The sequence below is a fragment of the Ovis aries genome, chromosome 1 (assembly GCF_016772045.2).
Source record: "Ovis aries strain OAR_USU_Benz2616 breed Rambouillet chromosome 1, ARS-UI_Ramb_v3.0, whole genome shotgun sequence".
NCBI lineage: Eukaryota > Metazoa > Chordata > Mammalia > Artiodactyla > Bovidae > Ovis > Ovis aries.
Window position 1 is genome coordinate 63,874,451 of NC_056054.1, and position 26,592 is coordinate 63,901,042.

Below are 26,592 nucleotides of genomic sequence, written 5' to 3' on the forward strand. Positions count from 1 at the left end.
GACTGCCTTTCCACATGTGATTCAAACTGACTGAAGGAATTGTCACCAAGAATAGTTCCAAAAACATTCAGACAATGGCAGCATGGACTCCCAGGTGGCTGTTTTGAAGGAGAGGACTTCCATTTAGATAAATAAGTTCTGGTATATTTTTCATAAAACCCACTTCAGAGTGGTCTTTTGGGACTGAATGGATATATGTTAAATAAAGTAGTTCAGTGATTTTATATATATATGTGAAGATATATAGGTAGATATATATGTAAAACTTTCTTTAAAGATTTTATTTATAAAGCCTCTAATTTAATATTGTTTATGTCTCTTCCAAAGTTTGGAGAGATTAATCAGACTTGAATTAGAGCACCTTTAGGATAGTACAATATAAACAAGTTTGAATTTATTAGATGAAGCTAACAGGCTCATTCTTAACAAGCAAAGGGATATGTTTTGTTAAGAGATGTGACATTCCCAGCACCTTCTGTTCCCAACTCACTACCACTACTGTCATCAAGAGTCACTGCCTTAGGAGCATATTACCAAGGTGCTGGTGGAAGTCTGTTGTGGCTCTCTTGTTTTGGAAAAGACTTGGATTAGAGTGAAATTTAAAACTAGTGACTTGGTGTTGGAGAGTGATGTCTTACGAGATTTACCCCAGCAGTTTGTATGAGCAGAATAAATTATTCTCTTCTAGACAGTTGCCCTTTAAAGATTCTTAATTAGCTACTGCTGGAGAACTATCTTTGACAAGACATTAATTTCAAAATCACTGGCTAGTTCACCTCAGAATTTACATGACCTCATCATAAAGAATAGCCTAACTTCCCTGAACAAGCATTTTGCAGAATCAGAACTTTAAATACCAGAGATGGCAAGAGACTCTAAAATAGGATATTAATCTCTAAAGTTGCTGATAATAAACTCAGTAAAATATGAATTGGTTTTTAAGATACTAATTTCATAATCAGAAAAAATGTTAAATAAGGATTATTTGGAATTAAATGTTTGAACAGAATATCTTTATTTGAAATGCCTTTATGTGCCTAGTGATAATGGAATAACTATTGTCAAATGTCAGCACAAAACTTTCTTTAACAAGCACCACTACAAGATAACAGTAGTCTACTTTTTACTTAGAAAAGTTCCAGAAAGTTCATTGTTTGAACAGTACACAAGGTCCTATGATTATTCTAAATTATTTTATCACTGTTATTAAACTGTATATTTCCTTTTGATATATCCAGAAAAGATGTTGATAATATCTCTCTGCATTGTATTGTTGAGAACAAAATTTTTTCAGAGAATTTAGATTTAAAAATGATTATACAAATGACTTTTTCAACAATTTCATTTGTACACAGCTTTTCTAGAATGTATATAATGCATGAAACAAAATTTAACTGTAGCTAAATATTTAAAATATTAGTCTAGACAAAAATTCCCATTTCCTGATTTTAGTCGTATTCTTTCCGTCTAGATAACTAACTTGCTTGTCTTCAAACTTTATTAGCAGTAAGTCTGAAATACTTTGGAAAGGAAAAGCCCTCTTAGTTTGTTATCACATAAAGCCTTAAGGCATGCCTGTATTTTGTGATCTTTTTTTTTCCTTTCCCTGTATTTCTCTTCCCTTTACTTGAAGAATAGAGAAAAAATGAAACCACTAGGAGTTTGTTTTGCTTTTTTTATTCTTTTCCTTTGACACATTTCATGCTTCCTAGTTGATGGCTGGGGAGATTACTCTAACCTCAGACTTTCTTTGATTTTACTTCCTTGTATAAATTTGCTCAGATTGTTTTGTGACCAGTTTCTCTGTAAGTAAGGTTTGAGACCTGTGCATATCAGCCTTTAAAAAAAATTTGTTTCCTAGTTTCTTGTGACCTGTTTTTAAATTCTAGATTTACTTAATGCTAATGTTGTGCAAGTTGCTTTGCTGAGAAGGAGTTAGTATATAAATAGTGCAAAATCTCTACTACCCTCAGTTTACAATCTAGCATAGTAGATTGAATTTTTTGGTCATTTAGCCTTATCAGTAAATATTTATGCCTGTATTCAATATTGTAACCTTACTAACCTGTTTTATTAGTTAATATGTTGAAGAATGGTAAAGCAATATCAAAGACATTTCTCAAAAATACACCAATGAGCAGAAAAGAGAAAACCTCCCTGAATATATTACAGTTACCAAAAGTACAGCTTTGAAAGTAGTATAAAGAGGAGCAAAAACAAATAACTTCTGCATCTAAGTGATAAGGCACTGACATTATTAATCTAATCTTAGTCTGTATAAGCTTTTAAAAAAATCATTTTAGAGTGTTGTTAATGGAAAGAAAAAAATCATCTGGTTTCAAAGCTCTGATACTGAGAGGTTTAGACATCTGTCTGCTACTTTCAGGTATCCAAACATGATGGAAAATACATTATCACTAACATAATATAGCAAATATGTCCCTCTGTCCATCTAACCATTTCCACAGCAGTCCAGTTCACTTCATTCGCTTAGTCGTGTCCAACTCTTTGTGACCCCATGGACTGCAGCACACCAGGCTTCCCTGTCCATCACCAACTCCCGGAGCTTGCTCAAACTCATGACCATCAAGTCAGTGATGCCATCCAACCACCTCATCCTTTGTCGTCACCTTCTCCTCCCTCCTTCAATCTTTCCCAGCATCAGGGTCTTTTCAGATGAGTCAGTTCTTCACATCAGGTGACCAAAGTAGTGGAGCTTCAGCTTCAGCAATCAGTCCTTCCCATGAACATTCACAGCTAATTTCCTTTAGGATTGACTGGTTTGATCTCCTTGAAGTCTAAGAACTCTAAAGAGTCTTCTCCAACACCACAGTTGAAAAGCATCAATTCCACAATTTCTACAGCAGTCTGTGCCTTTACTCTAAAAACCAAGTGAATTTATAGAACTATCATATAATCTTAACTTTAATGTACACATATTAGAATTTAAAGTTTATTAAAAATACAAGGATTGACTTGCCTTTCGTATTTCTTCAGGGTATGCCAAGACCTGGCTGAGGCTGATTGAAAGAGAATGTGATTGAAGGCATCATACACTAATAAAATAGGAATGATCTTTGAATAGGGAAATTGTGGGTAGGCAGAAGGACTTTAATAGGTGAAAACTTGATAAAACTTTAGGTGATTGTGGCAGCTTTTAAAGTAATTCATCTTCGCCAAATCCAATTTAAACTCAAGCATCAACCATGTTTTTTTATCTTTGGAAACTTGAATCTTTTGAAAAAAAATTGAATAGGTATCATAATATGAAAATATGTGTTCTAATTGCCAAATCCAGCTATACCAAATTCAGATTTTAGAGTCTGAATTTATACATAAATATATAGTACCTTTTATTACACAATAAAAGATGTTAATTTTATGTTAATTGACATAGATATTAAAAGATATTAATTGACAAAACAAAATTTACTTAGTTGGATATTTTTTTTAAATAGAAGACCATTTTATCAGCTCTTAATACTTGTTTGTGTGTTGTGCAGAAGTAACTTGTTTCACTTTGTTCATTGGTATAATGTGTTCTTTGTCTCTTACCTATGCACTTAAGCAACTAAACTCAGCACGCCTTGAAGGAGATAACGTTATGGTAAATTTCTCTTACATGCTCAACCTCCTGCATGTAAAATGGCTGAAGGTTTGTTGGCCTACTGTGTTTTCTACATCTTGAATAAAGTGCCTTCTCTTGCTATTATCTACATGTAAAAGTCTAAAGTAGTTGAAGCAATGCATTCATGAGTCTAACAGAAATTACAGAGAATGCTAGCTGAAGTAATACTGGAACTTGAAGAACAGAAATTATGTGTTCTAGTTGACAAAGTCAGCTACATAAAACTCATGTTCTAGAGGCTGAATTTATACATAAATATATATTGCCTTTTATACACAATAAAAGATGTTAATTTTTTATGTTGACTGACTTAGATATTCAAAGATATTAATTGACAAAGAAAATTAACAAAATTTGCTTAACTTAGAGAAAAGTATAAGGTACACAAATTTACTTTGCTTCACAGTACCTTCAGTGTTTACTTTAATTTTCCCTCAAACTCAACATAGAATTAATTTCTTCTTTGTAATTCCAGGCCAAAACAAACCCTAGTAGTTCAGGTATTTCTGTAGTGTTGAGGACTGTGCAAGCAGGCTCAGTCACTTCCGTCGTGTCTAGCTCTCTGTGACACCATGGACTGTAGCCTGCTGTCCTTGGGATTCTCCAGGCAAGAGCACTGGAGTGGTGGGTTGCCATTTCCTCCTCCAGGGGATCTTTCTGACCCAGGGATCAAACACATGTCTCCTGCAGCTCCTGCATTGCAGGAAGATTCGAAACCGCTGAGCCATGTGTCAGTTCACTTAGGAGAGTTGCTGAATAGTGATAGCTTTGAATTAGTAATGAGAATTATTCTGTAGTATCCTGTATATTTTATTGAGCTTGATTTGAGGAAATTTTTGAGATGTTAAGCATATTTAATTTTTTAGCAAGAGAGAAATTAGCAAAATCTAAACATTGTCCCCAAACTCATAAATGTTAGCCAGTAAAGATTTATAGGTGCAGTGTTTGTCATAATACTCCTGGGTATATTACTGCCATAGAAGTAGATGGAATCCACAGTTAAGTAGTAAATAATTGGCAGTTTTTGTTAAATCAGTTGGCTACTTTTATTTCATTAGCACTGTACTAAAAGGAGGGAGGAAAATATGTAATAGAAAAGATTATTATACAGAATATGTAAAATGCATTTGTTTTTTAAACTACTGCAATTATTAAAGCCCCAGCTAAATTAGGGCTTTCCTTAGATAGCAAGAGAATGCATTCATTTATTTCCATTGTCCTATTTATATGTAGGTAAATGAGAAGTATGAGACTGTTTCACTCAAAGTCATTTTAAACATTTTAAATCATGCTAAACAGTTATCAAGACTGTTTCATTTATTGGGCATTTGTTTTACTACTTGTGTCATCTGCTTATAAGATATGTTTAACTCTGGTAACTTTAAGTTCATCATACCCCAAGTTTATTTTGTCTCCCGTCATGGCTCTATCAACATTTTGTGTCCATTTATCCTTGCTTTATTTTAACTTCCTAAAATTGCAGAATTTTGAACCTAAATGAGAAATTAGAAATCATATACTCTAAATGTCTCATTTTACTGATGAGAATACTAGAACTGACAGGCGTTAAATATTCCCAGTTTTGGAAACCTGTCATTAATGTAGAATTAGTATAAGACTCAAACATCAATACTATTAATACATACGAAGGCATACTTTCACAGTATATTAAGCTTTATTGATTTAACTATTACTGTTTAATCTGTTAATGTGACTGGAAAAAGTATGCCACGTGAATTAAAATATTTACATTTTTCTATACTAAGCTGTAGAAAATGTTAAATTCCAACTTTCTTTCATGCTCTATATTTTTCTCTAATTTTTAATGCTGGCTAGATTTGGGCAGAGGAAGTGACAAAAGTAAGTAAATTATTAAACTACGAAATTATGAAACAAGAGTTTAAATGTCATTCTTTTAGTAAATCTATATTGGGCAACAACTATGGGGCCAATCACAGTCTTTGTTAGTATGTCTTATAAAGTCTGAAAATTATTATGGAAAGCTCAGATCTGTTTGGCTAGTAGTAGTTCCACAGAGTAGTATAACAGTGCTTCAGAGATGTTGTTTGTACACACTCTGATAAATATCAGGTATCTGTTATATTAAGTGTAATCCTTACAGTGCCTTGCCAGAAGACAGTTCTTAAATACATGGTTTATTCATATGATAATTTTGTGAATTATAGTTTACACTATGTCTGTATCTTCAGAGAAGTGAATATATCATGTCACACAAATGAATTTTCAAGGTAACTGAAGCTTGTTTTCTTCAGCTCCAAAGATAATTTTTCTGTCATTCTAGTTGAAAATATTCATAAAAAATTAAATACAGGATAACATATATTTAACTTTGCTTACAGTTAGGCTTATTATGGACATGCTGTATGTACTGTGCAACAATTGGATTCTTTGTTTTTGAAGTATGTTGTCTCCTCCCTCATTGTCAGACTGTCACTTTTAGACACTGTCCATATTACCATTATTGCCCGTCTCTCTACTTCTGCTACCATTTCTAGTCTTCTCTTGGTTAGGAAAGCAAATAAGCTAGTTTAAGGAATAAAATTATGACTCGTGTAGATTTATTTCAAGTGCTATTTGAGGTCTTCAGAAGCATTTTTCATTTCTCATGTTTAGAATGAGGACAGTCCTGGGGATAGAGCCCGGGTGTTCATTGGGCCCCTGGCTATTAAATAGTTTTATAAACTTAAACTTATTTTCTGACTGTATAGGATTTCTGACTATGCAGTCTTGTTTCAGGCATAGGTTATGGAGCATGACTTGGAAATCCAATGTGAAATTCTTGACTAACACCCATGCCCTCACTCCCTTTCATGGAATCCATTCGTCAGCTTAGTTATGGTTACACCCTGGCCTCTCATCTCTTTCTGAACCTCTGGCATGAAAAGAGGACAGAATAACATGGAAGAGAAAGTAGTTTGGTCAAGAAAGGGTCTCTTCCACTTTGGTTAGCATACAGGTACATCAAAAAATTTTTGCAGATTTGGTCTTGCAGTCTCTACAAATTTGGGAAATGGTTGATATAGTATCAAGAAACTCATGAAAAAAATATTTACATTATTATGCTTGTATATGTTTAAAAAGTTTAAAATAACATCAAAATGAATTTCCAAAAATATTATTCTTCTCACTTCTGTCAATTTTATAATTTAAAAATGTGTAATTTTAAAACTTCATATTCCTGGAATATATTAAGGTTTAAGCCCCTAGAAAAAGTAGATAACACTGACCAAGATTTCATAGCAAATGCCTTAGAAGCTTGACCAGAATTTCTGGCTTAAAATAATTAACCCAGTCCTAATATAACTAACCAACACATTCTTGCCCTATTTCCAATTTATATCCTAAAAGAACTCTCCTTGCTTCTCTCACCCAAGCTATGCTTTAGATCAGTTAGTCCAGTAACAGTAATTCTAAGCAATAGAAGATCTTTTCCCTAGAACTCCATCCTACTTATAAAATTAAGTTGGAGAATGAGATCCTCTGGAGGATAGAATAAAAACTCTTCAACTCATTGTCTCTCTCTAAACCCTTTTTCGGTCTCTTTGTAATATGGATTATTTTCTTCCTAAGTAAATTATTTGTGCTGAACCTACTTTCAGTTACCTCAACCTCTCCAATTAATTATTATAATCAATTACATTTGTCAGAAGTAGAGATGGTTTGGGACGTTGGACTGTGTGCAGCTACCCTAAACATATGCTGCAGCTTATTCAAGAAACACGATTTGTTTCCTTGCTGTCATTTACCTTTTCTAAAATATAAAGTATAGATTGTACAGAAGAATGACTTCCTAGCCTTAATAAAATGGTGCTTTATTCACAAATAATTAAATTTTGTTAAAACATAGGAGACTGATTCTTTGTCCTTACTAAGATCATTTTTTTTATTCAGTGTTTTTAGCTTTAAAACATTATTTCCATTTCAGACTCAAGCTTCCTAGTCACTTTTAATCTGCTACCTAGCTTACTTACTTACACCTTGTATAGAAACATTACCATTTATTTAGTAGACTTTCCTGCCATTTCCACTAAAGGCTGTCAGATTGTACTTTCACAGTCAAACCTATGTGGAATAAGCCTCATTTATTTCTTAAGTGCATTTATTTTTTGTTTGCTTTGGTTCTATCTGTCAAAACCTCTCGACCAAATAGAAAAGTAAATGGTGCAAATGTAACACTGAAGTAATTGGTTTTCCTTAACACTTCTTTTAGGAAGAACATTGACTTTTTTATTCTGCTGTGACATTTTTCTGCTACCTACTGGGAGCTTATTACTTCAGCCCTGTTATCAAAGTACCATGTAGTCTGGTTTTGGTCAAGTAAATTTAATTTTATCTCAACTCACTGAATAATTCAAGCTTATCTCCATAAGTCTCCTCTAGTAGTCAAGTCTTAGTCCTCTCCGCCATGTCTTTTAGCAATGGGGTAAGAATGATGGCAGCAACTGAGACCTCCTTTGCAGCTACTTCCTTGTTGACTGCTTCACTGGGTTAACTATTGTCACCAAAGAGGGTAAAGGAGAGGGTATGAAAGGGAAAGAGTTTGCACCTTGTTTTTCTCCTTACTACAGTCTTGGAAAATACTGTAATTATTTGGTTGGGGGAGTAAGCAATTTATCCTGGAGAGGTAGAAGAAAATTTTATAGTGATATTATCACCAGTGCTAATTCCCCATGGGGAATAAGCTAACTATTTTGAATGATCTATAAGATTTTTTTTTCCTCTTCACTCTCACTACCAACCAACTCTGACTGAAGATTTGTGAGGATTTTTTTTCCAGTACGTACTATTTTTAGATTTTGTTTTTTAAGAACTTGTTTGGTCCCAGCACTAACCCTATATTGGGCAGTTAAAGCTGGTAACGGCGTGCTGTTGCACACATCTCTTCCTAGCTCTGAGGTCACTGACGTCATCTTGGTAGCTTGATATCAGCTGTGGTGGAAGTATTGATACCGTTGAAACTCAGCACATTAGAGAATCTCCCCTCCCTTCCCCTCGCTTCCCTCCCCGCGCCCCCCCCCCCCCAGTAAAGAGCCAGTTACTAGTACACCATTGATTAAAGGTCACTCATAACTTGCAAAAAAATCCTAGCATATCTTATAGATAGTATTTCTGCTTAAAACATATTTTATGCAAAGTTTGGAAAGAAAGCCGTAAAAGACATTTATGTAGGACAAAGAATCCTTTGAAGGAACCTTAGAACTATGTCCCTAGAATCAAGTATATGCTTGATAACTAAACAAAAGAAGTTAAAATCCTCGTTTCATTGTGAAGTTTTTTTCATTTGAGAATGAAACCTATATTTAACTTCAAAGTAAAGTAACTATAGTAGTAACTGAGAATTTTTTGAAATATTTTATACATGTAAACTGGTAATCTTAAGGTTTCATGAAACATTAAAATTTACCAGAGTTTATACTAGAAAATGTATGAAAATATATTGACTGTCCCATAGTTTTCCTAGGCTTATATGTTTATGTCATTAACCTTTGACATTGATTCTTTTGAGTTAAGTACCAGTAAGGAATCAGTTCTTTCTAGATTAAGTAATATAGAAGAAATAAGGTCTAGAAACCAAGGGACCAGTTTAGGTACAAAGTAGAATCAGGGAATTGCTAGACTTTGGGGTTTGTTTGGGGAATTTTTAACTGTCTAAATGAATGTGCATAGCATGGACTAAGCCCTCTAATGAGATTCTAAAACTGTGTTACAATTTAAGTCTGAACAGGAATTAAGAATAACTCAAAGTGAATTTGATCGTCAGGCAGAGATTACCAGACTTCTGCTGGAGGGAATCAGCAGTACACACGTGAGTGTTCATTCCTTGGAAATTCATTTAGAACAGAAAGCTTTGATAGTCTTAGGGAAATTCTTAGAGTAGAAACTGAACTTCCTTTTCAGTCACTTATCAAGATACTTAAATTGTAGCATTTTTCAAGATATATGAAGAAATATTTTAAGTTTTTTTTACACCTCATCACCTAGTTTTCTCACCATCATCAAATCCGTTTGTTTTTTGGTTGTTTGTTTTATTTTTTTATTTTGGTTAAATAGTTTACTATATACTGCAGCAAAATGCTAGATACTGATGATTCACCCTGAGTACAGTGTTGTACTCTGTCTCCCCTTAGCATTTGCTACTCGTAGATTATAGAGCTAAGAAGTGACTGTAAACTTTCCTTTACAGGCCCATCACCTTCGCTGTCTGAATGACTTTGTAGAAGCCCAGATGACTTACTACGCACAGTGTTACCAATACATGTTAGACCTTCAGAAACAACTGGGAAGGTGGTAATTTCCTTTTCATATGTGAAATTCCTGATGAGAGGAAATTTGGATTTTTTTTCATTTGAACTAATAATAGAGGTGAAAATAGTATTAAAGGCTTTTATTAGCTTACTTAAAAATCAGATTTTTTTTTTTTTAAGGAAAGTGATTATCACACTTCTGAAATAAAAACATTTTGAACTCTTGGCACAGAAGAATGTTAACAGGGATGAGAAGATAATTTAAGAGGAATACCTTTTTATTGCTATGTAAAGAGAGCTTAAAAGCATTTGAAGTTCACTTTTCTCCTGTATACCTTTGGAGGTAGTTGAGGAAAATGAAATTATTGACTTTTAGTTGCCCTTAGAGATAAACTAATTTATATTTCATTACTTGTTCACCGTTTAAAAAGAAAAGGTTTTAGAGTGTTCTATAAGACTTCACACCCATTGATATCATTGAGTGTGGTATTATTCTTTATAGCACACATGTAAAGCACATAGCCCAATCATTTATTAAACATTTATGGCACACCTGTCATATCCAAGCACTGTTCTGTACTCTAGGATTATATCAGCAAACAAAACAGGCAAAATTGCTTATGTTCGTAGAACTCACATTATAAGGTGACACTGCAAATAAAATGGCATTCAGGACAGACATCATCTCTGCTCTCACAACAAAGTCGAGGTAGAAGTACAGGCCATAGGTGGACAGGCCATGTGATAAGTAGAAAGATAGAGGAGTTCAGATTACTGTAAGGGACATCTAACTGTGACTCAAGTGAGTCTAGCAAAGATTCACAGATAAAAGTATTTTAGTAGGAATAATCTAGATGAATAAAAGGGCAGGGAAGAAGGTTCTAAGCAAAGGGGGAATATGTATATGGAAGAGCCAGAGGAAGGAGAGTGTGGCAAGCTCAGGGAACTGACAGTAGTTCATTGTGGTTGGATCACAGTGTTCAAGTTAAAAATGGGATAGGAGCTCTTCCAGGGACAGTATCAAGAGGCACTAAGAATGGTCTAGCATTTGACATACCGCATTGTAGACTGTCGTACAATATCCCTCTAACGAAACCAGGCTGTCCCAAATCCCTGGTAATAGAATTATCTTTATAGTAAGAAGGTTGGGAAAGCAGCAGAATCTATGTGTGGAATATGCCCAGGCCAACTTCGAGGAATTTGCTGTGACCTAAAGTTCTTATCAGGTTGTCTAAAATGAAGAAATATATCAGCTGGGCTTATGGTGGTTCCCTGTATGCTATATGTATCCATGACAGGACCAAGCACACTGTCCTTATTGAGCAGAAAATCATTGTGAAAGTGTTGCAAGAACAGAGTCAGAAAGTTAAATTTTAAAATGAAGCTTTTTTGAGTAATAAAAAAATCAAGAAGCCTTAAAAAAAAATGGGGTAGTAGATGAGGCTGACAAAACATGGTCCACTGGAGAAGGAAATGGCAAACCACTTCAGTATTCTTGCCTTGAGAACCCCGTGAACAGTGTGAAAAGGCAAAAAGATAGGACACTGAAAGATGAATTCCCCAGGTCATTGAAAGTGAAGTTGCTCATTCGTGTCTGACTCTTTGTGACCCCATGGACTGTAGCCTACCAGGCTCCTCTGTCCATGGGATTTCCAGGCAAGAATACTGGAGTGATTTGGAGAACAGTGGAGAAATAACTCCAAAAAGAATGAAGAGAAGGAGCCAAACCAAAAACACCACCCAGCTGTAGATGTGACTGGTAATGGAAGTAACATCCGGTGCTGTAAAGAATAGTATTGCATAGGAACCTGGAATGTTAGGTCCATGAATCAAGGTAAATTAGACATGGTCAGACAGGAGCTGGCAACAGTGAACACTGACAATGACATTTTAGGAATCTGTGAACTAAAATGGACTGGAATGAGTGAATTTAACTGAGATGACCATATATCCACTATTCTGGGTAAGAAATCCTTAGAAGAAATGGAGTAGCCCTCATAGTCAACAAGAGTCAGAAATGCGGTACTTGGATGCAATCTGAAAAACGACAAAATGATCTCTGTTCGTTTCCAAGGCAAACCATTCAGTATCACAGTAATCCAAGTTTATGCCCCATCCAGTAATGCTGAAGAAGCTGAAGTTGAATGGTTCTATGAAGACCTACAAGGCCTTCTAGGACTAACACTCCAAAAAGATGTCCTTTTCATTATAGGGGACTGAAATAAATGCAAAAGTAGGAAGACAGATTCCAAGAGTAACAGACAAATTTGGCCTTGGGGTACAAAATGAAGCAGGGCAAAGGCTAATAAGAGTTTTGCCAAGAGAATGCACTGGTCAAAGCAAACACCCTCTTCCAACAACACAAGAGATGACTACACATGGACATCACCAGATGGTCAATATCAAAATCAGATTGATTATATTCTTTGCCACTGAAGATGGAGAAGCTTTATACAGTTAGCAAAAACAAGACTGGGAGCTGACTGTGGCTCAGATCATGAACTCCTTCTTGCCAAATTCAGACTTAAATTGAAGAAAGTAGGAAAACCACTAGACCGTTCAGGTATGACCTAAATCAAATCCCTTATGATTATACAGTGGGGGTGAGAATTAGATTCAAGGGACTAGCTCTCATAGAATGCCGGAAGAACTATGGATGGAGGTTCGTGACATTGTACAGGAGACAGGGATCAAGACCATCCCCAAGAAAAAGAAATATAAATAAGCCATATGGCTGCCTGAAGAGGCCTTACAAATAGCTATGAAAAGAAGAAAAGTAAAAGCAAAGGAGAAAAGGAAAGATATACCCAGTTGAATGCAGAGTTCCAGAGAAAAGCAAGGAGAGATCAGAAAGCCTTCATCCGTGATCAGTGCAAAGAAATAGAGGAAAACAATAGAACTGGAAAGACTAGAGGTCTCTTGAAGGAAATTAGCAGTACCAAGGGAACATTTCATGCAAAGATGGGCACAATAAAGGACAGAAATGGTATGGACCTAACAGAAGCAGAAGATATTAAGAACAGGTGGCAAGAATACACAGAAGAACTATACAAGAAAGATCTTCATGACCCAGATAACCGCAATGGTGTGATCACTCACCTAGAGCCAGGCATCCTGAAATGTGAGGTCAAGTGGGCCTTAAGAAGCATCACTACAGGCAAAGCTAGTGGAGGTGATGGAATTCCAGTTGAACTATTTCAAATCCTAAAAGATGATACTGGTGACTGAAGCCATGAAATTAAAAGATACTTTCTCCTTTGAAGAAAAGCTATGACCAACCTAGACAGCATATTAAAAAGCAAAGACATTACTTTGGCAACAAAAATCTGTCTAGTCAAAGCTATGATTTTTCCAGTAGTCATGTATGGATGTGAGAGTTGGACTATAAAGAAAGCTGAGCACAGAAGAATTGATGCTTTTGAACTGTGGTGTTGGAGAAGTCTCTTGATAGTCCTCTGGACTACAAGGAGATCAAACCAGTCAATCCTAAAGGAAATCAGTCCTGAATAGTCATTGGAAGGACTGATGTTGAAGCTGAAACTCCAATACTTTGGCCACCTGATGAGAAGAACTGACTCATTGGAAAAGACCCTGATGCTGGGAAAGATTGAAGGCAGGAGGAGAAGGGGACAACAGAGGATTAGATGGATGGAAGGCATCACCAACTTGATGGACATGAGCTTGAGTAAACTCCTGGAGTTGGTAATGGACAGGGAAGCTTGGCATGCTGCAGTCCATGGCGTCACAGAGTCGGACACAGCTGAGCAACTGAACTGAGATTAGGTTAGAATAATGAAGCAGTGTCATTTCATGTACACCCTTTAAGTAATGAGGAGTTTGAGATTTATATAATGAGGAACCATGAAAGCAGGGGAGGGATATGTAACATTTGAAAGAGGAATATCAAGGAATAAGGAGAAAAACTTTAAAAGCCTCATCACTTTGATTTTCCTTTCTGCATATTAATCCTTCAAAACTAGACATAGAACAAAATTAGTCACTTCCACAAAACCAATTTTAAGCCCAAGGAGATTAGTACTTCCTGTTCATATTGTCCTGATGTTCTAGCAGTGCAGCATAGGGGTTGCTGTTAAAATCATTCATCCTTGCATTCTCCTTCAGTTCAGTTCAGTCCAGTCGCTGAGTCATATCTGACTCTTTGCAACCCCCTGAATCACAGCACGCCAGGCCTCCCTGTCCATCACCAACTCCCAGAGTTCACTCAGACTCGTGTCCATCAAGTCAGTGATGCCATCCAGCCATCTCATCCTCTGTCATCCCCTTCTTCTCCTGCCCCTAATCCCTCCCAGCATCAAAGTCTTCCAGTGAGTCAACTCTTTGCATGAGGTGGCCAAAGTAGTCATGTATGGATGTGAGGGTTGGACTGTGAAGAAGGCTGAGCGCCGAAGAATTGATGCTTTTGAACTGTGGTGCTGGAGAAGACTCTTGAGAGTCCCTTGGGCTGCAAGGAGATCCAACCAGTCCATTCTGAAGGAGATGAGCCGTGGGATTTCTTTGGAAGGAATGATGCTAAAGCTGAAACTCCAGTACTTTGGCCACCTCATGCATTCTCCTTAAAGCCATTCAAATGCTTGGGACTCAGCCGTTCAGACAAAATCTAGTCATTGATGCTCTGAGATACGTACTATTATTATCCACATACAGATAAGGAATCAGAAGAACTGGTTATAAGATTAGTAAATATATTTTATTTTTAATAGTGGGAAAGTTTACATATTGAGCTACAGTGGCAGGAGGTCTAGAGTTTTGTTTTTTTTTCAATTTAGCAGTAAAAGTTCTTAGAAGGTGAAGATGGTCTTTCTGGGTTTTTCTGTTTGGTGTTTTGTTGTTTTTCTTTTTTCTGTTAATTCCCCAAAATTAACATCAGTAGAACTCAGTGGCTAAACAAAGGTTAGTTATACTGGTAAGTTTGAAAGTAAAATTCCATGGTAAAACATTTTAAAAATCCTGTCTAGATATACAAACACATCTGTGTGGAGAGAGCATATCTTTTTCTTTTTCCTCCAGAAATGTATATATAGGCTGCATTCACTGAGGAATGGATGCTCGGAAATGTATTCTTAACTTCAGAGTGAAACTTGAATTAGAAGTTAGTTCTTTTTATCATTAGAACCCTTTTACCCATCAGAGAAACATTTGCTTGTAATTTTTAAAAGCACTATTCTAGACATCAAGGATAAACAAAATAGATCATATTCCTGCCTTCATGGAACCTACGTTCTGTTTAGGGGTAGAGGGGAGTAGAAGATCAATATGTTTTATCAATTACATAGTATATTAGGAAGCGATAAGTGCACTGGAGAAAAATACAGCAGGAAAGTAGAGATTTACATAGTCAGGGAAGACAGATTTGAAAGATGTGAGAAAATAAAGCGCACGGGCATCTTAGAGATGCTCCAGGAGAGGAAGTACAAAAACTCAAGCAGGAACATAGCTGTATGTCCAGGTAGCAAAATAGAGTTTAGGTGAAGATTAATCAAGGAAACAGGGAGCTAGGCTTTGGAAACCACTCTTTGTGGACTTGGACCTTTACTTGGAGATAAAGTCTGGAGGATTTTGAGCTGAAGAGGGACATAGTTTGATTTAGCTTTTAACAAGATCATTCTTGCTGCCCTGTTGAGTATAGATGTTAGAGGGCAAGAGTGTGAGCTGACAGACCTGTTGGGAGCCTATTGCAATAACTTGGTAATAATCCAATCAGGAGATGATGGAAGCTTGGATGGGGGGATTGTGATAGATATAGTAGAAGTGCTCAAACCCTGGGTGTGTTTTTAAAGGTAAAGACAGCAAGGGTTTTCTGATATATGTTCTATACATGAGACCTAGAGGTGTCAAGAATTACTGCAGGTGTTGGCCTGAGCAATTGAAAGAATTGGCGTTTTGGTTCATTAAAATGGGGAATACCCCAGGAGGAACAGGTTGGGTGTGGAGAAGGCATGTCAGGTATATCAGGAGCCCAGTTTTGGACATGTTAAGTTTGAGAAATGAAACATTCAAGTGGAAATAATCCGTTTTAGGATATGCAAGTCTGGATATTGGTGGGGGAGTGAAGTAGATGAATTAGACATTTGTCATTATATCAAGGATATTTAAATCTGTGAGACCAGATGAAATTACCAAGGGAGTAAGTAGAGAGAGGGGCTTCCTTGGTAGCTCGCTGGTAAAGAATGCACCTGCAATGCAGAAGACCCTGGTTTGATTCCTGGGTCAGAAAGATCCCCTAGAGAAGGGATAGACTACCTACTTCATTACTCATGGGCTTCCCTGGTGGCTCAGATGGTAAAGAATCTGCCTGCAGTGTGGGAGATCTGGGTTCAATGCCTGGGTTGGGAAGATCCTCTGGAGGAGGGCATGGCAATCCACTCCAGTATTCTTGCCTGGAGAATCCCCATGGACAGAAGTTCCTGCCTGGCTGCAGTCCATGGGGTCACAAAGAGTCGGACACGACTGAGGACTAAGCACAGCACAGCATGAGTAGAGAGGGAAAAAAGATCAGGGGCTGAGCCGTGAGGTACTCCAACAAAGAGCCGAGGAACAAGCTAAGGAGAATGGTAAGGAATGAGCAGTGAGGTAAGATGTGAGCCACGTGTGTGGCCTCGGGTTAAGCTGTAAAACGTGAGAGGAGTGTTACTGTGATCTCTAGATAGATCAAGGGAAAAGAGGGCTGTTAGTAAACCTTTGGGTTTAGAACATTGAAGTCATTACTGACCTGGATGAGTAGCTTTAATGGAACAGTGTGGGCAAAAGCTTGTTTGTCAGTGGAAGGAAAGAAACTGTTGACATTAAGTTTAGATGAGTCTTTCAAGGAGTTCTACTGTAAAGAGGAATAGAGAAGTGAAGCACTAGCCAGAGGGGGAAGTAGAGTCTAGCCCATTTTTGTCTTGTTTTTTTAAGATAGGAGAAATAAAAGCACAATTATAATCTGATAAGAATGATACAGTAAATGGAGAAAATACAATATTGAAAAGAAAGGGGACAATTGGTAGTGTGATAACCTTGAGAGGCAATTTTATACACAGGTGGAAAAATTAACCTTAAAATAATCTTAGGGGCATAGATATAGCTCATCTGTAGTAGGAGGAAGGATGACCAAAAGTGTAGAAGTTTCCTGATTGTTTTTTTCTCCTCTTAGATAAAAAGGAAGCAGTTCATCAGCTGATTATAAAGGTTAAGGGAGAATTGCTGAAATTTTGCAGATGTATAAAGGGGCATGAAAAGTCATCCGGAGAATGTTAAGTGGATAGATTTTAAAGGAATGTAGTGTAGTTGCTAGGCAGTGTTGTGGACCCACTTGTTCCTACTTAACTCACTGAGTGTGAGACTAGACTATGATTTTGTATTTTTTCATGTCATAGATACATGGATACTGAATACATAATTAGGGAAATCTTTACCAAATGAGTAGGATGAAGTAAAGGACATGGGATTTGAAGGTACGTGTAAGGGGGGTGATTCTGATAATTTACCTTGAACACAAATGGCATGCTGGTAGGGTAATAGATGGTAGATCTATGGTAGGACTATAGATCTGAGATCAGTTCAGTTCAGTTCAGTCACTCAGTTGTGTCCAACTCTTTGCAACCCCATGGACTGCAGCACACCAGGCCTCTCTGTCCATCACCAACTCCAGGAGTTTACCAAACTCATGTCCATCAAGTCAGTGATGCCATCCAACCATCTCCTCCTCTGTTGTCCCCTTCTCCTCCTGCCTTCAATCTTACCCAGCATCAGGGTCTTTTCCAGTGAGTCAGCTCTTCACATCAGGTGGCCAAAGTATTGGAGTTTTAGTTTCAACATCAGTCCTTCCAGTGAATGCTCAAGACTGATCTCCTTTAGGATGGACTGGTTGAATCTCCTTGCAGTCCAAGGGACTCTCAAGAGCGTTCTCCAGTACCACTGTTCAAAAGCATCAATTCGTCGGCACTCAGCTTTCTATATAGTCCAACTCTCACATCCATGCATGACTACTGGAAAAACCATAGCCTTGACTAGACGGACCCTTGTTGACAAAGTAATGTCTCTGCTTTTTAACATGCTGTCTAGGTTGGTCATAACTTTCCTTCCAAGGAGTAAGTGTCTTTTAATTTCATGGCTGCAGTCACCATCTGCAGTGATTTTGGAGCCTCCCAAAATAAAGTCAGCCACTGTTTCCACTGTTTCCCCATCTATTTGCCATGAAGTGATGGGACTGGATGCCATGATCTTAGTTTTCTGAATGTTGAGCTCTAAGCCAACTTTTTCACTCTTCTCTTTCACTTTCATCAAGAGGCTCTTTAGTTCTTCTTTACTTTCTGCCATAAGGGTGATGTCATTTGAATATCTGAGATTATTGATATTTCTCCCAGCAATCTTGATTCCAGCTTGGAATCTGAGATAGGCATGTTGAAATGAGTACTAGGGGAAAAGTTGATGGTCAGAGAATGGAATGTTGGGAAATATGGTTATTATAAGGGTTATAGTTTTTGGAATTGATAAAAGTCTAGGTGAGGCATTGGTAATGGATAGCTGAATTAGGGTCAGGCACAGAATCACTAGGAGAGAAGAGCCCATGGATCTGATAGGCCCATGGATCTGATTGTTAATTAGACTAACAATTATTTGAACAAATAATATTGTTACTATTGTTCAAATAATTCTTAGAATCACCAAGAATTAAGATATACTGGCAGTGAGCCAGAAACTAAAATTTAGAGATAAAGGGGAAAAAAAAAAAAGACACCTGTAGATGATTGCAACAAGAGATAGTTGATAGTTGAATAACGTGAAATTCAAAAATTTGGTAGGAGTAATCTTGGTGAGGGAGAGGATTATAGGAATGGAAATGAGCATGCAACTCCTGCAGCTTCCACCTCTAGGCTCAATGATACATGGAGTGTGGGAGATAAACACAAGCATCAGGCGGTGAAAGGAAGGTTTAGAGAAGAGGTTAAGGATAAAGAAAATTTTGCTGACTGATTTCCAGATGGCACAGGAGTCATAAAAAAGAAAACTGTATTTTATGAAGAGATTAATTTCACCTACCTTTACCAATGAAGCATTTTATATTTTAACTAGTGATACCACTTTAATGGCAGAAAGTAAAGAGAAGCTAAAGAGCCTCTTGATTAAAGTGAAAGAGGAGTGTGGAAAGGCTGGCTTACAACTCAACTTTCAAAAAATGAAGATCATGGCACCTAGTCTTATCACTTCATGGCAAATAGATGAGGAAAAAGTGGAAACTGTCAGATTACATATTCTTGGGCTCCAAAATCAATGTGGATGGTGACTGCAGCCACGAAATTAAAAGATGCTTGCTCCTTGGAAGAAAAGCTATAACAAACCTAGACAGTGTATTAAAAAGTACAGACATCACTTTGCTGACAAAGGTCCTTACAGTCAAATCTATGCTGTTTCTAATTGTAATGTATGGATGTGAGAGTTGGACCATAAAGAAGGCTGAGCACTGAAGAATTGATACTTTTGAACTGTGGTGTTGGAAAAGACTCTTTAGAGTCCCTTGGACAGCAAGAAGATCAAACGAGACTAATCCTGAAGGAAATCAACCCTGAATATTCATTGGAAGGACTGATGCTGAAGCTGAAGCTCCAATACTTTGGCCACCTGATGTGAAGAGCCAACTCATTTGAAAAGACCCTGATGCTGGGAAAGATTGAGGGCAAGAGGAGAAGGGGATGACAGAGGATGAGGTTGTTGGATGGCATCACTGACTCAATGGACATGAGTTTGAGCAAACTCAGGGAGATAGTGATGGAGAAGAAAATGGCAACCCACTCTAGTATTCTTGCCTGGAAAATCTCATGGAACAAGGAGTCTGGTAGGCTACAGTCCATGTGGTTGCAAGGAGTTAGACACAACTGAGCGACTTCACTTTCACTTTCAGGGAGATAGTGAAGGACAGGGACACCTGGCATGCTGCAGTTCATGGGGATCCCAAAGAATTGGACACAACTTAGCAACTGTACAACAACAATGAATCTTAATAGGATTGTTTTCAACCTTACAGGTGGTTGGATTAGAATGATTATAGGCCAGCCATGTTATGTTTTTTTTCTATTTAGTATTATAGAAGAACAGTAAGCTTAAAATAAACTGAAAATTCTAATTATCTTTAAAGTATTTGTAAGCACATTGATAAAAAGATTTCACTAATTTCTAATAAAACTTTCATTTTTCCCCTAAAAAACAAGAAGAATTTGTGATATCTACCCTATTCTTCTGTTGAGTCTTCATTATGTTATCAGTCATAACATATTATTTCAATGTCTGTCCCTTCACCTGTCTACAATCCATAAAAGAGTGGTATAGTTTCATGTTTATATCTCAGCTTGTTCTAGTGATGCTGGACAAGGAGATACTCAGTAAATATTCGAATGAACAGAAAAATGTGAAAATCTATTTTATGAAAAAGTGTTGTTAGTCAAATATTTCTCAAAGAATTAACTTAAAAACTTTAGTCTGTGGTAGTATCTGACATTTAGGTAAGTTTTTCTTTTTTTTTTATTTAAAAGTTCATAAAGGAAGGAAAAGGTTAATAAAACATACAGTAGAAAATTGTATTATGAATCATTTTTCTGGAGAAAAATAGATATGTTTCTTTAAACTTCTTAAAGTTTATACTTGTAAAGATGACTTTGAAACAGACTTTCAAGGATTTTATATTTAAAAATAACCTGCATTTTCTCTAATGTAATTCACCCAAAAGGGGTAATGAGATAGCACACTTTATCATTCAAATATTAACATCTTTTAAATCTTCAGCCAGTGGAGGTTGGTAGAAGGTAAATACTGCCACCAGGTGGTGATATACAGAAACTTTGGTCCTGTATACATAATTGGCAATTTCTTTTCAACAGTTTTCCATCCAGTTATCATTCTAACAACAACCAGACTTCTGTGGCACCTGTACCATCTGCTTCGTCAAATGTGATTGGTTCCTCTGCCTTGACTTCAACAAGTAGCCTAGTAATCGCCTCTCCTTCCAACCTCACTGACCTGAAGGAGTGCAGTGGCAGCCGGAGGGCCAGGGTTCTGTATGATTATGATGCTGCAAACAGCACTGAATTATCCCTTCTGGCAGATGAGGTGAGTAATGTGGATGTAAAAAGAAAACTATCATAGATTGACTTAACCTTCTAGTATAACAAATGCAAATTCATCATTGCTTGTTTAGAAATAGTTTATTATGAATGTTTTCATAGATTGCAGATGATTGTATTAATATTCTAAATTGTAAATTTTATTTGTAATATTCTAAATTCTAAATTGTAATATTCTAAATTGTATTGTAAATTTTTAACTACTATTTTTTAACAAAATAGAACATCACAGAACTATTTAAAGCTTTTAACTGCTAAATAATTAGATTTCTAAAACTGCCTCTGATAAAACCCTTAATCTTTCACATTGATGATAATGTTTATGATGTGATAATGGTGTTTGTTTATGGTAATATTAAATTTCATAGTGAATAATTTACAATCTTATTAGTTTTTTGTATATTTATTAATATAGTTAATAACTGGAAATGTTTTATTTTGTAGGTAATCACTGTTTTCAGTGTCGTTGGAATGGATTCAGACTGGCTGATGGGTGAAAGGGGAAACCAGAAGGGCAGGGTGCCAATTACCTACTTAGAATTGCTCAATTAAATAGGTGGACTGTGGAAAGATACCATATTTATATACAGTTAACTCTTAATAAAGCAGGTTTAAGTATCTTTCATGTTAATGTCTTAAGAAACTGAAAAGAAAATACCAACCATCAGAAACTGGCCTTTCTGCCAATAAAACTGCATGGTAAATATTTCATTACAAAAGTTATGTTAGAGCTTTCATGCCAAGAATGTTTTGTTACAAAATTCTCTTTCTACTGAGGTTTCACTAATCCATACCTTCTACTTTTGAACCCCAAGTTAAAGCAGAAGAACTGTTTTCTACTGGATTTTTCATTAATGGCAAGCTTTTTGTTTTATGTAAAATAAATTTATTGTGAATTGATATCAGTGACTCATTTATTAGGTATAATTAATAGCCAAAGAATAAAGTTAAAATTTGTTTTTAACTTGGTTTAAAAAGAGCTCTAGGATATAAACCTCTTTTGTGAAAAATATAATGTTTCTGAATGTTTTCATAAACAAAAACTTAGTTATACTATGTTTACCTTATTTTCTAGCAGTTATTGAATGATGACAATATTCTATTTCAGTGAGTTATTTTGAGGGCTTTTTATTAAATACTACTGAATGATTTCTTCTAAGAATAACTAGTCCTCAAGAAGTGTTACCATATTTCTCTAGTACATTTGCAGTTAAGGTTCTAAATCATCTGGGACAAACTCAATTCACTGAACAGTGTTTCTAAGGTTGTTCAGTTGGCACCATTTAATCCATAATCAGAATTGGATGTGTTAAGATATTGTAGTACAGTAAAGAGAATTTGTTATTCAACAACAAATCCTTATAAAAATATGGATTTGCACAGCTGTGTTTGTTATAGAGTAAATTGTATGTAAACAATATACTTTTGGTTACTTTAAGCCTACAAATAAAACTTTAAAAATTTATTAATGACCTTAGGTTATCCTAATCAGGCTCTCTAGTTCACACACTCATGAAACAATTAGTAATATACTTGGAATGAGAAAATTGCTGTGTGGGCTATTGCAGATTGTTTCCATGTCAGGACTTTTCCTCTCATTTTCATTCATTCATCAAACATTTGTTGGGTGCTAGGCACTATGCTGATCAGCTTGGAATACGACCCTGACCAAGATGCACCAAATTCTTCCCCTTACAGATCTTAAAGACTGGTAGGGGATACAGAAAAATAAGTAAGCAACGGTCATATAACAGAGTCAGTGTCATGATAGAAGGAAAATGTGATACTGCGTTTTGGAGCTTTGGGAGTCACCTAATTCAAATTTGGATAGTGGGAGATGATTTGGAGAGGAAGTGTTCCAGGCAGAGGAAAAAGTTACGCCAGGCCTGGAGCTGAGAGAATGTAGCACATTCTGTCAGCTCAGAGTGGTTCAGTCTGGCTTACATGTTAAGTATAAAGGTGTAGTTAATTTCTTTAGGAAATGTTAATGTGTCAAAATGATATGTTTTGGTACTTTGAAAAATGAATATTCAGCACAAAAGATGTTTTAAAATGGTATTTAAGAGTTCTTAATGAGAACTTGGTGAACATGTTGATGATTCAGTTTACAGTCCAAATTTTAACAGTAGTTGTTACATTTCTATTCTGTGAGACACATTTCTCTGCAGTTTTATAGTTGTAAAAGATGATTTGATTCACCCTGTGAATTTCCATACTGTTAATCCCCAGAGCTGCTCACGCTGGTTAGTTAGCCATAAAACCACATGAGTGAAGCTTTCTCCCCCAGAAAGGAAGCTCGAAGGCCAGCCCAGGGCACCATCTATTATGTAAATCCAGATTTAGGCATTAGAAGATCATACAAAAAGATCAAGTCAGCTTTAATAGCAACTGTAATTTAGGCTTATAGGAAGTAGAGTAGTAAAAGGGGAAGAATATGAGCAGTGAAGGGAAATTGTCCTGGGTTCAAATCCAGTCTTCTTCACATACTGTGCTCTTTGAGCTTCAGCTCAGATGTCATGTAAACTGCCATTTCCTTGGTAGTAACGTGGGGATGATTATGCCACCTTAAGGTTATTGTGAGGATTTTATAGCCAAAAAAAAGTTTTAAAAAATCTATACCTGTAGATTTATAACTATCTTGTATGTTAGATAATTTGGGGGGGAAAGCTTGGCACACTGTAGAAATGTGCTGTAAAGATTTTTCCCCTTGTTAGCTTCTGTAGCTTCCTGACTGTTGGCCTTGTTTACAACTGTGAATCAGAGATTCATCTTCTATGTCCATGCTCTGTTCTGTTCCTTACTGATTGTATCTGGCACCCTGTTTAAATCAGATCAAGATCTAGGTTTAACCTTGCCACGGTCAGTGTACATTTTTATTAGAACCTTCCGCTTTGCATCAAATGAATGTTGCTTATCGTAACCCAATAATGTACAGTAGCCTTCAGTAATGTTAGAGTTCAAAGGTTTTTTTGTGCCTTTGTCCACCACAAATCCAGCACAATATGTAAATTTGTTTTTATGTTTATTGTTTTTTATTTTAATGGAGTTTTGTTTGGTTCTTTGGAGTCTTTTGGATTTGTTTTATTTTGGTTTGGGCTTTTTTTATAAGGTCATAGGTTTAATTTTTACTCAGGTAAAGGTCTGTAGGTTCTTAGGCATGGAAGAAAACCTTGGGAAGCCTATTAATTCATGGTGCAATTGAGAGTTACTTAATCTCTGTGGCCCTGAGCTTAATCTAAAGATACAGTAATGTGAAGGATGCATGTATAAATGAAACAGTAAACTTGGAAATAATCGTAGGCTCTTTTTACAAACAGAAGTAACTGATTATCTCTTTTATTTGTCCTGAAGGTAATTAACCTAAAAGGTCATTGCATTAAATTGTTTTTGTGGTGCTGATCAGAAGAATTCATATTGTAGGAGACTAGGTCCTAGAAATGGGAATGTGCCTCAGTCTGAATAATGTGAGAAATAAGAAACCTGAGGCCAGAGTCACTAGTGGGTTAGAGTGCATCCTCATAGTCTGCTGTTCTCCACCAGAACAAAGGAACAGGATGTAAATAGAGGGGCTGGTCTTAGGAGGACATGCAGAAGATGAAGGAGCACAGGGCAAGAAGGAACAGCTTTATTTACCCAGGAAGGTCCAGCTTGCCTCCATGCTTTTTTGAAATGATTCCTTAAAAATATCTTCCCTAGCCCCGGAACACCTGAAAGTTTGAAATATGTTGCCATAGTATGTAGCACTCTTTGCAATATGACCTACAGCCAGCTTTACCTCAGGGGCTTCCCAGGTGGCGCTAGTGGTAAAGAACCTGCCTGCCCATGCCGGAGACATCAGAGGCAAGGGTTCGATCCTGGGGTTGGGACGATCCCTTAGAGGAGTGCACAGTAACCCACTCCGGTACTTTTGCCTGACAAGCTACATTCCATATGGTTGCAAAGAGTCACACACAACTGTAGCGACTTAGCACAGCACAATTTTGCCTGAACCCCTTCTCCAGATGATTAAGTGGCTCTTCCCTCATGGTGAGACTCAAATGGGGGTGTGGTATTTGTCCACAGCACACCTGCCCTTTCTCCCACATTATCCTAATGGGAAACTGTTCAGTAGGGAAGTGGTTCTCAGTGTGAGACCCCCCAGGACAGGCAATATCAGCATCACCAAGGAATTTGCTAAAAATGTTAATTTGTATGTCCAAGTACCTTTTTTGGTACTTGTTGTCTTCAAGGGGCTATACAACTAGTCTTAGTTCTCCATGTAACATTTTTAAATACATTTCAAGACAAAAACTGAATTCTGATCTTTCCTGTGTTCTAGTACTAATTGTAATTAGTTACTTTCAATTATTTGTTTAGTAGGTATGTATCTGTCAATCTGGAATGTGAGATTGAGACTATTAATTCTTCTGATCACAGTTAAATTCCCAACTCTCAGCATGAGACCTGGCACATAGTATATACTCAATATTTGTCAAAGAAAGGAAAAACTGCAACTCTTAAGCCTTATCCAAGTTCCACTGAAACCGACTCTAGGAGTAGGACCCAGCGTTCTGTCTTTACAAGTCATTTAGGTGATTGTTACCCTCCTAAGTTTGAGACCCACTTGAGTAGAATAAAAATAATGTGCCTTTTACCTTCAGGCCTGCTAACTGACATCACTTGAAAATTCTCCCTGCTTTTTGTATACCAACAACATTTATCTCAAGTGTAGAGGAGCCTTGCTCTGGGCTGTATTACAAGTGGGTGTGAAGGTATAAGGTGTGCTTCATATAAGAAAGAACAATACCACTTAGAATGCCTGTACTTGATTGATGTGAAGGGTTTCTAGGGATGGATGTGTCTGAAGAAGGGTAAGCATTACCACCACCCACATTTCCACTCTGCACAGTCACAGTTTGACATTAAAGCATTAAAGTCATATCAGACTAACATGTACATCCTGGTGCTCGGGCTGCTAAGCTCTGCTCTCCCTGTTTTAAAGGAGACCTTCTAAGAATCGTAAGTGCTTTTTTAAAAAATACAAGTCATAAATGCATTGGTAAAAAAGGAGGGAAAAGGTATATAAAGATAAAAATCACTTACAATTCCATCCTCCAGGGAGAGCTACTGTTATCTAGGTGTATAGACTTAGAGATTCTTCTGTGCTTTTGTAGATTTTTTTACTTGGGATCAAGTTGTACATACTGTTTTGTAACTTTTTTTTCACTTGACAGTGCCATGACTATCTTGCCATGTCAAAATATGTTTCTATATCTTTTTTAATGGCTGCATGGTATTTCATCTCCTGTGCCACATTTTATTAAACTACTGTTTTTAGGTTGTTTGCAATTTTTCAACTAATAAACTGCTTTAAAGGACATTGTGTTGTTAAATCTTTTAATATTTCCTTAAGGAGAATACTTGAAGGTGGAAATGCTATTATAGAGTATGCCAGTTTATAAAAGCTTTTGTCACTGCCACTTTGGCCCCTAGAAATCTGTATGCAGGTCAGGAAGCAACAGTTAGAACTGGACATGGAACAACAGACTGGTTTCAAATAGGAAAAGGGGTACGTCAAGGCTGTATATTGTCACCCTGCTTA

The 26,592-nt window shown here is 36.6% G+C and overlaps 1 protein-coding gene across 3 annotated transcripts in view; it reads left to right on the forward strand.

Annotated features, from left to right (window-relative positions):
* Positions 1 to 26,370, forward strand: part of SH3GLB1 (SH3 domain containing GRB2 like, endophilin B1) — a 44,086-nt gene extending 17,716 nt beyond the window's left edge. Inside the window, exons 6-11 of one of the 3 annotated variants that reach the window (XM_042250666.2) lie at positions 3,569 to 3,655; positions 5,465 to 5,488; positions 9,366 to 9,455; positions 9,834 to 9,934; positions 20,769 to 20,997; positions 21,456 to 26,370. In XM_042250666.2, coding sequence (XP_042106600.1) covers positions 3,569 to 3,655; positions 5,465 to 5,488; positions 9,366 to 9,455; positions 9,834 to 9,934; positions 20,769 to 20,997; positions 21,456 to 21,563 — 639 coding nt within the window. In that variant the 3' untranslated portion in view covers positions 21,564 to 26,370. The remainder of the gene's footprint in view (positions 1 to 3,568; positions 3,656 to 5,464; positions 5,489 to 9,365; positions 9,456 to 9,833; positions 9,935 to 20,768; positions 20,998 to 21,455) is intronic. The other 2 variants (XM_042250670.2, XM_004002160.6) reach the window with 2 other exon arrangements.
* The last annotated feature ends 222 nt before the right edge of the window (positions 26,371 to 26,592 follow it).